The 14,295-nt window shown below is 38.3% G+C and overlaps 2 protein-coding genes across 2 annotated transcripts; one reads left to right on the top strand and one right to left on the bottom strand.

Annotated features, from left to right (window-relative positions):
* Positions 1-1,247: 1,247 nt before the first annotated feature.
* LOC147479441 (magnesium-chelatase subunit ChlI, chloroplastic-like) lies at positions 1,248-5,699 on the top strand. Its single transcript, XM_086578418.1, is given in 4 exon segments — positions 1,248-1,313; positions 4,501-4,548; positions 4,551-5,251; positions 5,253-5,699. Coding segments are annotated over 4 exon segments (1,119 nt in total). The 3' UTR covers positions 5,557-5,699.
* Positions 5,700-12,383: 6,684 nt separating this feature from the next.
* On the bottom strand, positions 12,384-13,004 carry LOC147479440 (uncharacterized). The gene has a single exon (XM_086578417.1). The coding sequence runs from the start codon at positions 13,002-13,004 to the stop codon at positions 12,384-12,386; it is 621 nt and encodes a 206-aa protein (XP_086434543.1).
* Positions 13,005-14,295: the final 1,291 nt, after the last annotated feature.

The following is a 14,295-nucleotide window of genomic DNA, read 5'->3' as shown; positions in this document are numbered from 1 at the left end:
AGTACTAGTCAGTTAACAATGATGCGAACATGAAGCACATATCTTGAAGTCCTCAAAGCACTCATTTACTTTGATACTCAGATAGCCTATTTTGTAGGTACATGTAAATGCATCAAGGATTCAGGGCTTAGGGGACTTTTAGGTGTTGCTATGCTACACATAGCCACCAAATTCAAGTGTATTCCCCTGTTTGCAATTTCACGTTCAATATTGTATTAATCGCAAAGAAAATAATGTACTGTATTTTCTACTACGCGCTTTTGGGTATCGTATGCAATTGAAGACCAATATAACAAATGCAACTTACCGGATCAGCTAGGAGCTCAATCCAAGCTAAAGGAGGAGCTGTGATTGTTTGCTTAATTGGGTCCCAGCCGAATCCACTTCTTGACGCCAAATCAGTAAAAGAGTTGTACTCTTTCCTCATTGTACGCATTCTGCTCGTGATATGAGCCTTTTCATCTTGCTTATGAGTTTTGGCCAATACTGCCAATTAGACTGATGTATACACTGCTTCATCCCAAACCCTACCATGTTTCTTGTTTTGCCCATATGCATCATGGAAAGTTTCTATTAGTGCAGCATCCATGGAAAAAGTCCAACTTATTGCTTCTTCTCCTTTTCAGACTTTACTTCGGATACTTCGGCCATATCTGTAATATAAATTAAGCAATAAATTCACAACAATTGTACACACTGAGTGAGAAAGAGATAAGTGCACTTAAAGAAAATATCAATTAAAATCACACATTCAATAAAGCGAAATTACAAACACAAACAAAACAATAAGTATACATAGAAGTCTGCTACCAATCTCTTATAAGACAAAAAAATAAAAAAATAAAAACAATATATACTTATGCATTTCTTCCCGCATTTCTCCGTTGTTTGTAGTTTTAATAGTCAATATACATTTTGTTAGCAGTGTTGTCCCTAAATTGTAGCCATCGAGCTTGTTCAGCCCTAAATGTAGGTCGTTGGCTATTACTATTTGACGTATCAACTTGCTCTTGACTATTACGACTTGATGAAGAACCAACTTGTTGTCGAGATGCTAGGATTTCGCTGTCTGTTTCCTCAATAATCGGATCCTTTGGGTCAACACCCATTATGTGATTGTGGAGTATGAAACACGCCATAACTATCTTAACTTGTGACTTGTATGAATAATGGGAACGAGCTGATAACATGGGCCACCACTTCTTCAATACTCCAAAAGCCCTCTCAATTGTGTTTCTAAGTTGCGAATGCCGTTTATTGTACAACTCGTTAAAGTTTCGAGGCTCACAATTAGTAATGTATTCACTGATGTGGTATCTTGTATTCCGATATGGAGTTAAGACCCCAGGCTCATTACCATATCTCGTGTCACCTAAGTAGTATTTACCTATACAAAAAAAAATCAAAGTTATTACATAGTTATTACATGTACTTTAGGTAGTAACAATCAACCAAAAATATAATGTTATAGATATATCCACCTGAAGGAATAACAAATGGATTATGTCTAGTACAAGCGTTATCCAAAAAACTCTTTGGTCATGTGATGTCCCTTCCCATCCAACTAGTACATATGCGAACTTCAAGTCGAATGAGCAAGCTACTAACGCATTTTGAGAAGAAAAGTCCTTCCTACCACTCCTAAATCTTTCTACATCCTCTTCTGGAACAGTAGCTCTAATATGAGTACCATTTAGTGCTCCCAAACAATCCTTGAAATATTGTGCATATCTAACCTCACTTACGATTAAAGATGGGGTTCATCCAGCATGTATGGCTTCTCCATGGTTAGCTACCAAGCATGGATACAATTTCAAAACAGCAACAAGTACTTCATTAAATTGTCGACAAATAATCTCTTGTGATCGGAAAAATCGACCCGACAACACACTATGCCTCACATCATGCCCAAGTAAATGTAGGAATCTCATTAGTATTGAATGTGGTGTTGATATTCTTCTTTTTAGATATAACAATTAATAGGTCTTATCGATAATAAAATGATATTGAATGAGGCCAAATGGACCTCTAACTTAATCTTAACGAATACCAACTAGCAAAATTGGTAAAACCTTTGGGTGATGATACCAGAGGTCTGGGGTTCGAACCCCGCCGTATCAATGAGTTACTGATCTCGTTTAAAAACAGACTTGCCAATCCAAAAAAAAAAACCTTGATCTTAACAAATACCTTGTCACCACATTCTTCATATTTGACCTTTGAATGATAGAACAATTGATTGAACATAAACCTCATCTTGCGTATATGATTGTTGCTTATTGCATGATATATTCATTTTTCTTGCATACACATACTGTCAATCGATATAATCAAACGACATTGTTGGTGCTCCCTACGTTTTAACAGCAAAAACCTTGTTGTCCACTTCCTTTGAGAGCCTCCCTTCATCCCAATGACTCCTTGATATATTTTCAAGTTTCTATAATTATCTCCATGATCATATATCAAAGGGGACTTCTCTAGCTTAGTGTTGATCTCCACAGTATTCATTCACTGATCACGGTGTCTCTTTTGATTCCTGATGATGTATACTTTTTAATTGTGTGCTTATTGTTATGCTTTCATTTAGATATGTTGGAAATAAGGCCGGGTCAGACCTGATATGGATAAACGCCCACCAAGATAAGGATAAACCACCGGGATAAGGATAACCACTAGGTATTGGGATGAGTATAGGACTCTATCCTTAGCCGATTTTGGATAAGTATGTGACTCTATCCTAGCCGAATTTGAGGAGGTGGGAGAGCTCTATAAAATAGAACCACCACCCCCCACATATTGATCATCCAAAAAACGAGCAAATATATCTCTCCATTTAATGGTGGCCTCCAACGTTTTTTAAAGAATAAGCTAGTTTTTTTTTTCGTGGAGATTCCATAGGCGGTAACCTCCATTGCTAGCCATTGTCAGTTTTTGGTTATTGGTTCGTGAACAAAAGTTGCTTCCCGTTCGTGGTTGGAACTTGACTCTAGCTAAGTTGAAGAAGAAGAAGATCTTGAGTGTGCCAAGAACATCACCTTCTCCGGTAGATCAAAGCTTGAACTTGAATTGAAAAGTTTGTGACCAAGGTACGATATTCTCATTTTTCCACTTTACTACTTTATGCATGTGATATAAGATAATTGTACATATCGTAGGAATCATGCATGATACATTGGTAAAAACCCTACAAGACACTTGTCCGCTCTGATCTCATAATCTTTCTTGGACATTGGATCTGTCTCGAGGATTTTGGACAACATAATGAAGGTTTGCCTGCAGTTTTGTTGGAACATAGAATGTGATAGTGTTAATACAACAGAACTGGACACATATAATTGAGTTACGACCCAAATATTTTTAATTATGTGTGGTTTCTCTATGTAAGGTGGGGTATACATAAGATACTGCCTTGCTATTGTGTGTAGCAAGGAGAATAAATATGCACATACCTCTACTAGTAGCATATCCTATAATGATCGTGGCCTCTTAAATTCATCCGGGTGCCCCTGAATGCCCTGTGCCCCTGAATAAATGAAATCAAAACACCCAAATACCATTTACAAAGATAATTTAGTTTAATTTGCTTTAATTGGTGATTTCATGTGCTGGTGAATAAAAAAATCAAAACCACGCCGTCATTTGAATGTGCTGGAGAATAAAAAAAAAATTAATGGCCAATTTTAATTAGCCATCAATTAGCGACAATCCTTCCTCTTCCCCCTTTCTATTCCCAGAATTTTTTCAATTTCATTGATTCCTCAATTAGTTTCGACTATACAGACTTCTAGATTCCTCTACTTCTTCTTCAAACTCCAAACTTCTTTACTCCCTTCAACTACAGGTACATATATTAATTTATTAACAACCCCATTGTTTTATGGAGGGATTGGAATTCGAAGGGGAGGTCTCATTTCCATGTTGATAATGTACCTACTGAAGCAACTCCCACTGAAAAGGTTCGATTTATTTAGATTATTGTTTTTTTTGTTAGTGCTCATTTTCTACATTTAGAATTGAAGTATAGTTAACTTACTACTAGAATCTTATCTGGGAGTTCGTCATTGCACATTTTGATTAACTAGTGTTTGTTTGGTTTTTTTGAGTTTAAGTATGAACAACCATTCATTTCTATATACATATTTTACAGTGTTGTTTTTACTAGATCATTTTATTATGGTATTGCGATGTGGACTAGGTTTTATGTTTTATTGTATAGATTTCATGTAGATTTTCTGGGTGCCTTTTAGTTGTTGGTTGGTGATTTTGAATTTTGAATTTTTGTTTTGGTTGAGAACAAGTTGTTTGTAATTGCATAAACTGATCACAATTTTCTTTAAGAATCTAATTGACGAAATGCACAGGTGGCCTTTAGGTTTTTGTTAATCAACTTGACTTAATTCTTACCACCCGTTTTTTAGAACAGAAGTTCCAGGTTTAACTTGACCAAATGTCTGTGATAACTACTTACTGTGAACTTGTGCACTGTGTTGTTTTCAGGCTCAGAGGGTTGCCGCTAAGGGAAATCAGCGGCCAGTGTATCCTTTTAATTTGCTGCAATAGTCGGGCAGGATGAAATGAAACTGTGTCTACTACTTAATGTGATTGATCCAAAAATTGGAGGAGTCATGATCATGGGTGATCGAGGAACTGGAAAATCAACCACAGTGCGGTCCTTAGTGGACTTACTTCCTGAAATTAAGGTTGTTTATGGGGATCCCTTCAACTCTGATCCTGAAGATCCTGAATCTATGGGGATGGAAGTTAGAGAGAGCATCCTAAGAGGAGAGGAACTTCCTGTAGCGACGACCAAAATCACTATGGTTGATCTCCCTCTTGGTGCCACTGAGGATAGAGTTTGTGGAACCATTGACATTGAGAAGGCTCTGACTGAGGGTGTGAAAGCATTTGAGCCAGGTCTACTTGCCAAAGCTAATAGAGGGATTCTTTACGTGGATGAAGTAAATCTATTGGACGATCACTTGGTTGATGCACTTCTAGACTCTGCTGCTTCTGGGTGGAATACAGTTGAGCGAGAGGGTATCTCAATTTCACATCCTGCACGATTTATTTTGATTGGTTCAGGTAATCCTGAAGAGGGTGAACTGAGGCCTCAGCTTCTTGATCGGTTTGGAATGCATGCACAAGTGGGGACTGTAAGGGATGCAGAGCTCAGGGTGAAGATTGTGGAGGAAAGGGCAAGGTTTGACCAGAACCCAAAGGAGTTCCGCACAGCATATGAGGAGAGCAACAAAGCTCCAGGATCAGATTGACTCAGCTAGGAGTGCTCTTTCCTCTGTTCAGATTGATCATGAACTCCGAGTAAAGATCTCCAAAGTGTATGCTGAGCTCAATGTTGATGGATTGAGAGGTGATATCGTCACAAACAGAGCAGCAAAGGCATTAGCTGCACTGAAGGGAAGAGATACAGTAAGTGCAGAGGATATAACTACTGTTATTCCCAACTGCCTAAGATACCGTCTTAGGAAGGACCCACTGGAATCGATTGACTCTGGTTTACTTGTTATAGAAAAGTTCTATGAAGTGTTCAGCTGAGTGAGGTAACATTGTGGCCTTTTCTTGTAACTTTTGTTTGACTGGTTTTTCCCCCTTCCTCTTCCCAATCTCTCTGTCTCCCCTCTCTCTCTCAAATCTCATTGCTCTCCAAATTCTCGCTGGGGTTTTATGCCCACCTTCTCACCTTCAACAAATCGTTTGATTACCAGAATTTTTTTCAATTTCTGATTCCTCAATTAGTTTCGACTACCTAGTAGCTAGCTTGCGTGCTTGGTAAACAGTGGGCGAGGCGAAAAGTACTTGAGCCATCATGGAGGGACTTCTACGGGTGTTCAAAGCTTGTATTTGGAAGTTGGTAAATGGTGAACGAGGCGCATAGTACTTGAGCCATCATGGAGGGACTTCTACGTGTGTTTGAAGCTTGCATTTGGAAGTTTCCTTCTGGGGACTTCGGTATCTGCGGGTGCAAAGATTTGTGTATTATTATTCTTGAATTCTGGCCGTTTTGTGTGTGGCTTTTGATTTCAGCTCTCTTAGCAAGAAAATTTTGTTGTAAATGTATCATTGTTTCCTAATGGGCTAATGGTAGTGCAATCTTATCTTTGGCTTATAAGCTCCTCCTCTACTTCTATAATTCTATTCCCAGAGGCTGCAGTCAAAAACTTTGTAAGCAAGAAAGACATCTGATGTTTTCAAAGACAGAAAGATCCACCAAGGCACCAACCATAATCAAACACATTCGTACTATACCTTCCTAATAACTAATTCAGATCGTGATATGAAAACGTATCAACTCTAATATGCTGTTTCTATAAGGTATGGAAAGAAAATATGGGGCTTAACCAAGTCACTGTTTGTCTGTGAACTGAGTTAGTGATTCGACCTATTAGCACTTCTATTATGAATCTTCTCCACAATAAATAACACAGAAATATCTTAGTTGAGTATATGATTTGATAGTATCCCCTCCAATCATCACTTTCAGTTTTACAATGCAAAGTTACCCTACGAAGTTGATATACGTACTGCTACTGCTACTGCTACATGAGGAAACATGTGAAACCTTACCATTACAGCCACAAGCCCACAACGATAAACACGCTATTGTTGCTGGCACAACACAAAATACATGGAAGGAACAAGTAATTCTCAGTAGCAAGTTTGAGATCAACGCACAAGTTTAGGAGGCATAATCATGAATATCTGCTTAAGTAAGGGGAGAGATGTTGATACACTAAACTGACACATTGTAATGACAAACACTTTTGTGGTGCACAATGAGAAGATATAAGGGCTGGTTTTTTGTGTTTTATGTTGTTTCTCGGCTTCTTGTTATTGTTATGATGATTACTACGCCAATTCCAAGGACCAAGGTCATGAATAAGAAGACATTACACATGCATGGAACATTAGCTTTTAGAGAAAGCACTCCTGAAACCAGACTAAGCCAATAATCGGAGACAGTTAAATTCACATTTTGATAGTGAGCTAAACCTAGCAAAACAAAGACTAAAGAGGATGTAACCACAGGAAATCAAAGAAACGAATCGAAAAAAAAAATGAAAAAATAAATAATCAATAAAGCAGGGCAGACAGGTCCTGTGTTCCTATACTCTTCTATACATTAGAGTGGAATGGAAAAGAGCTAGGCAGACAAGAAGGCCTCTCTTCATTTAACTAAGGAAAGACCAGATTCTTGAGCAAATGTTTCCTGCATATCGTTGACTATGAGTATGTGTAGCTAGAGAAGCTCCTATGCTAACAAGAAAATTGAAAAAGAAGCAAAAACAAAAAATCAAGACAACACAAGATTTACGTGGTTCGGCATTGTGCCTACTTCCACAGGGAGCGAGAATCATTTCATTAAGTTCAAGTTTTGATACATGGATTGCCTTTGGAGATGCAATTAGCACATATTCTCTTGTCTTTCTTCTTCTTACTTCCTCTGTTCATTCTTTCTTCTTCTGCCTCTCTTCTCTATAAATGACTGGCACAAGCTTCTTCACATGCCCATAGCTTGCTATTTGGCACACCATCAGTAGCTTCTTCCTGCTTCCTCTGTTCAACACTTCAATAGATATGATGTAAGCTTCTTCACATGTCCATTGCTTGCTACTTGGCACACAGCCGTCAGTAGTGCACCACCAATTGACTATATATTATACTCTTCGTTTTTATGTCCTTTCTTCATTCTTTCTTCTTCCTCCTCTCTTCTATATAGATCACCGGCATAAGCTTTTTCTCATGCCCATGGATTGTTATATATTTGGCACACCATCAGTACTGCGCCACATTGATCGAGTAAGCGAATTAATTAAACACTCAAGGCTGGCATTGCAGATGCGACATCTCTCCCATGAATGATTTACAAAACGGATCATCTAATTGCAACTCATACTTATCTGTACCCACAATAGATTCTAGTTCCTCTAAGAACTTAAAGTTGTCAAGATCTGCGTAAGCCGATTCCATGTCTTTTTCATTATAAGGGACCCAATTAGTTTGAGCTGGAATAGCATGATGATCCAGTTGATTATCCTCATCAGACTGAAATTTGCCTCTTCACTAAGAACGCCCAGACTGTCTGCTGATGATTCCACAATACACTCCTCTGCAAGTTTCTCCATTCCATCATTAATAATATCCTTCTCTTCTTGTAGCAGTTCTGATTCCAATTTACTTGAAAACTCTTTTAAATCAGCCTCACCGGCATCATTATCCTCCTCTTCTTCTAGCAGTTCCGATTCTAGTTTATTTGAAAACTCCTCTAAGCCAAACTTGTCGTCATTGTTATTATTAGCACACAGTTGAGTACTCGATGCCTGAGCAAGAAGATCAGACGGAGATTTGGGCTCATCTTCCAAATAAGCTAATAACTCATCTAGATTAATGAGAGTGTCTAGACTGGAAAAAATATCAACATCAGTAGGCACGCTCACAGCACCACCAGATTCTACTTTACCATCATCATGTGGTGTGCATATTAAAGGATGCAACCTTGAACTTGAGTCATCAGTATAATCAGTAAACTGAAGCCGAATAGGAGAACCTTGGTAAGAAGTTCGGGCAGGTTTAGGGTTGGGCGTGTAGGGAAGGGGGTCGTTATCCTCCCGAACCCTCTTTCTAGTATTCTTCTCTAAGATATCTGAACTTGAACATGCGCTGTTATTGGACTTTTTGATGATCTTACAAAGAGCCCATACTTGTTGACCAGGAGGATTAACACTCAAAGTGTACTCATGCATTATCCAACTTACTTCTTTCTTTGATTCATCATTACCATAAAAATTCAGAGTTTTCATATACCCAATAATTAGAGACTTATCTTGAGGGTCGTAGATCGCCGCGTCTCTGACTCCCCCTTTAATCTTGCCACGACCCTGCATCTTCCACCTTCCTTTATCGCTGACTGTTCTATCCACATTCGTTCCTCCATATTTCTTCTTGATGACAGTCAAGAAGTACATCTCTGTTGCCGAACTTCCGTTGAATATCTCGGCAGGTTCCTCGCTCCCATATAAGTCTTTTGTAACAATAATATTCTTCATTATCCCATCTAAACCTCCTCCATAGGCATAGGAATCACGTAGGTAATATATCATCTCAACCTCAGTTGGAACAAAATAAAATCCCATCGGAATTATCGGAAACATCTTCACTACGTAATTTTTTTTTTATTTTCTGATGAATGGGTGGGCTGTTTATTTATAGAGATAATTGTCGGTTGTCAAATATTTCCAGCTTGAGATTCAAGCCAAGTTCTCTCAGCCATTTGATCAAATGTCTTTTTGGCGGGAGTAGTTCTGATCGCGTTATTTGGGCTGGGCTCTTTCGTAACCAAGTGTATACTATCAGTACAGGCTTGCCAATAAAAAAAAATGTATACTATGTCCGGTAGTGACCAAATTATTTCATCAGGCTTTTTTTTTCGTGTGGCTTTTGATTTCAGCTCTCTTAGCAAGAAAATTTTGTTTGTCGTGTACTTTGTATGAAAACATACTCAAAAGCTAGTAATTTAATTGAACCATTATTGTTTGTGTGTACATAATGGTTATTCCAGTCTTGGCATCTGTCGTTTGACGGTTTGAGTACCTCGTTAGCTTATCTGGATTCGGTGTTAAACAACTAGATTCAACGTTTGCTCATCTGAAACTGCTTAATAAATACATGCTCAAAGCCTCAAACCTTTTAACCTCCAATTGATTCGAGCTTGCTTTGATAATGGGTAATCTTGCTTTGCTTAGGCCCTTTCAATGAGGAAAACAGGCTTGTCAAGCCCGAGTTTTTGTTGGTAGGGCTTTGTTGGAGGGACCGTGCATTTTGCTTTGGGTCGAGAATATTAGAAACAACTGCCTAAAGGAATAACAAATAAATTAGGTCTAGTACGAGTTATCCAAAATTCTTTGGTCATGTGCTGTCCCTTCCCATCCAACTAGTACATATGTGAACTTCAAGTCGAATGAGTAAGCTGCTAACGCATTTTGAGAAGTAAAATCCTTCCTACCACTCCTAAATCTTTCTACAACCTCTTTCTCGAACAAGAGCTCTAATATGAGTACCATCTAGTCCTCCCAAACAATCCTTGAAATATTGTACATATCTAACATCACTTACGATTACAGATGAGGTTCCTCCACTATGTATGGCTTCTCCATGGTTAGCTACCAAGCATGAGTACAATTTCAAAACAGCAACAAGTACTTCATTAAATTGTCGACAAATAGTCTCTTGTGAACGGAAAAATCGACTCGACATCACACTATGCCTCACATCGTGCCCAAATAAATATAGGAATCTCATTAGTATTTCCTCAACTTGACAATTTCATGTGTCTTCCAAAAGACTTTTTTCCCTAACCAACAAACATAGTCGATGGAATGACTCCATTCCCATTCGTAAATTTTTACGACACTTTTCATCATTATATATAATCGAGTCGATATATGCATTTCGTTCGGCAACGTAACATGACGAACAGAAGGTTCTCTTGGTAAGTTAAAAGAAAAGTATGCAGTAAATATTGTTGCTACATATGCAACACTTGCACAAGTGACATCAACAACCTCTCTAATTCGCTCCTCATTTTCAGAATTATCCATAACTTCTATACTATTGTCTGCCATTACAAAAAATTGGTCAAGGAGCTAGCTTAAAATTCACAAACTATACCATTTGAGTTAATACTGCTAACATTTAAACATCAGTAACAATAATTATAATATCAAGAGTATAGTATAAGCTAGAAAAAACAATCGAGCAACTAATTCTTTCTTATTGCATTAAATGCATTAAAGTAATACATGGCTTAGACATTCATAAATTACATACTAACAACAATGGCACTTTCTGTACATTGATTGCCTACTAGCCTTAGCTTGCTCTGAAGACATTCATCAAATGACATTAAGAAGCAAAGAACACTAACTAGTTGTAAACTTGACCCTCAAGAAATGGCACAAATAAAGAAATATGTACTGCTTACTAGACTTACATCGAGACCATCGACAAATTACAGTAAGAAATAAAGAATACTTACTAATCTTATCCCAAGACCTTCAGTTTCTAACTAATAATATATAATCAACCCCATTTCCAAAAAGTTTTCATTAATTATAACCAAGTTAAGATTATGTGATTTTCATTTTATGAGAGTAAAACAAAACCCACGAGAGATCAAAGAAATTGGGGAAACAACACGCACATAAAAGCTTAGCTATTAAAACAAATTGTTCAATCAAAGAGAAATATAGAAAGAAGAAGAAGGTGAAGGGAAATGACTTACCTTTTCAAAGAACCAACGACACTAATGGAACCAAAACAATAGCTTTTTTTTTTTTTTTTTTTTTTTTTTTTTTTGAAAAGTTATGGGGTTAAAGGCAGACCCCCATCGGTTTATATTGCAAAAGGGTAAACCTTATAAACCTCCTTAAGAGTTAGATCATTAAAAGGAGGCACACAAAGACGCAATTCGACATACTATAAGCATAACATACCTGAGATCACTAGACATGCTACAATCGAACCCTAAGAAAGTAGAGCTAGGAATCCTACTTCCTAGTCATGATTTCCTTTACAATCTTAAGATGATCTTTCCTAAGATGAGTCTGCGCTTTCTCATAGTTACAAAAGAAACCTTCGCAAGCACAACACACATAAGTAAGTCCCAAAGTGTCATCCCAAAACTCTTTGGTGTAGTCCTCAAGATGTCTCATCTTTTTGTTTTTGGTTAACGACTTAACCTTCTTCATCATTGCAAGTGTAGGCTCTATTTCTCCTGAAGAACGCTCTTGAATCCTTTTGCTTCTTTTTGGCTTCACAGTAGTCCATTGATTCTCAGAAGACGCTGCATACTTTGATGTGCTCTTAGGCAATGCAAGCGTTGGAGCCCCTATATACGTATCCCCAAACAACTCAGATTCACTCTCTGAGAGATCGTCTTCTACATCCTCATTTCCAACAACTAATCCTTCATACATGTTTATTTCTCTATTATTTGGGAGTTGGTTAAGAGGAGTAACTCTTTGCTGGTGCCTTTGTATTGGTAGGTCCAATACAGTAGGTATACTATGCTCTCTCGCTACCAAGTCTCGTGAGCTCCTAACAAGGAGTGTCGGAGTGGCTAAAGAAGGCCCCCTGCTACAGGGGGTTGACTCTGCTCGACCAGTTGTGACTCCATGTAATTCCGCAATGAACTCAGAGGATACCACTTGTAAAGAGGGGCTAGGTCTTTACCTGCGAAGTATTGTCGGGCCGAGCTTGGAACAACATCGAGACATGTCGTTGATCGCGAACTATAGCAAGAAGTGCACCAAGAGAATTAAGAATCAGAGCAAAGAATGACCTCGGAGATATTTCATAATTCGTAGTCAGGGAGGCGGCTTCAGGAACGTTGTCAGCGTTCCTTCTGTAGCTAGTGCTGTCCTTTCTTGAACTCCTACATTTCTTGGCCTAGGGACCCAGACATGAGGTGGAGCAGGGCATTTGGTTGTTGTATGCCCAAACCGACAACAAATGGTGCAAGAGGGTGGCTTCCAAGGGTACTCCACATCCAGGTACACATATTTACCCCCGAGTTTGAGTTTTACCGATTTGGGAAAATCAAAAGACAGGGGAATGGTTACGCAGACCTTAGCAAAGTCGAGTCTTTTTTCCTCCGATGTTGCGCCGTCCATACAGAGTGTCTCACCAATCAAGCTGACCAAATATGAGAGTCCATTCTTAGTCCAGAGTTCTTTTGGGACTTTGAAGATTTTTGCCCATATTGGTACGGTGTTAGTATTGTTCCTTTGCCCTTCAATCTCTGGTGACCAAGACCTAACAACAAATATCTTCCCTGCAATGAAGATAGGACCACCTTCCAACACCATCTGTTTGTCTTCAATCATAGAAAACCTAATGAAAAACAAGTCTCTGTCCATTGTTATCTCCATAGATCCTTTGATCTTCCAAGTCCTTTCAAGAGTATTCTTTACAAAAGGGAATCCCATTATCTTATCTAAGAAATACCCTACCAATGTATCTTTCCATTCATCAATACCTTCATCAATAAGTTCTTGCAGGACAACTGCAGCCCCATCCTCTATGATGGGCGAATAGCTATTTAAATTGTGGTGGTTTTTGCAAAGGCAACCGAAGTTCAAGTTCAGACGGTGAACTCCAAAGGAATGGTGGAGGGGGGGAGAGAGGGGTGGGAAGCGGAAGATGAAGCCATATCGAAAAAGTTGTTGTAAAGCGATCAAAACCCTCTTCTCGGTTGGTCCAAACCCGCCTTAAAAGGAAAGAAACTTGATGAAAAGAAGATAGGATCGCAAAACCTAACTAAAAAAGTTCTATTTTAGGAATATAGGCACTAGATCGCAGGGGTTAGTTTAAACTTTAAACCCCTTTTTCTCACTTAAGGTCCCCATTGGAGTGGGCGAGAGAAGAAATTAATAAACTAGGAGATGGAGGTGTTTTTGCTAAGGGGACAAAACTAAAAATGACAAAATTCTGAAATAATGAACCAAAAAACCCACCCGCATTTCAAAAACACTCTCAAGGACAATAGTTGACTTTTGTCTGAAAAAGACAATAGTACCTTGGTATGCACAGGTGTCAGTGCATACCACCTTAGTATGCTACCTTAGTATACACAGACATCAATGCATACCAAACATCACAAAGAAAATGTTATGCATAAGTGTTAGTGCATACTACCTCTTGGTATGCGAGGTATGCACAAACGTCAGTGCATACCAAACATCACAAAGAAAATGGTATGCACAAGTGTCAGTGCATACTATCTCTTGGTATGTGAGGTATGCACAGACGTTAGTGCATACCAAACATCACAAAGAAAATTGTATGCACAAGTGTCAGTGCATACCATTTCTTGGTATGCGAAGTATGCACAGACGTCAGTGCATACCAAACATAGAAAGGTAATATTGGAAGAAGTAAAAAATAAAAAAGTCAAGTCTGTCCTTATTAATAATTAAAACGTGAAATCTGGTTTTTCTAGTAGTTATAAGTAAAAAAATGTCCTTATCAATGGTTTCAAAACCCAAAATTGTCCTAGACTATGATTAAAATTCAAATTGGGCCTTTTGGCTTATTTCTTGTTTTGCTAATTAGATAGAGTTGCCAAAGATAGAGAAGCAATTTTATGAGTTGGGAGAGACTGAGAGATCGTGCAAATGGATGCGATGGTTTTTGGGTTGCAAATGAGTGTTGTGGGAGCTATTTATATGCGGAAAGTGGAGGAACCAATTTGTTGCAACGAGCTATATGCAATAGTGG

This window comes from Coptis chinensis, chromosome 8 (genome assembly GCF_015680905.1).
Source record: "Coptis chinensis isolate HL-2020 chromosome 8, ASM1568090v1, whole genome shotgun sequence".
Taxonomy (NCBI): Eukaryota; Viridiplantae; Streptophyta; class Magnoliopsida; order Ranunculales; family Ranunculaceae; genus Coptis; species Coptis chinensis.
This window is presented reverse-complemented; position numbering and strand designations above follow the sequence as displayed.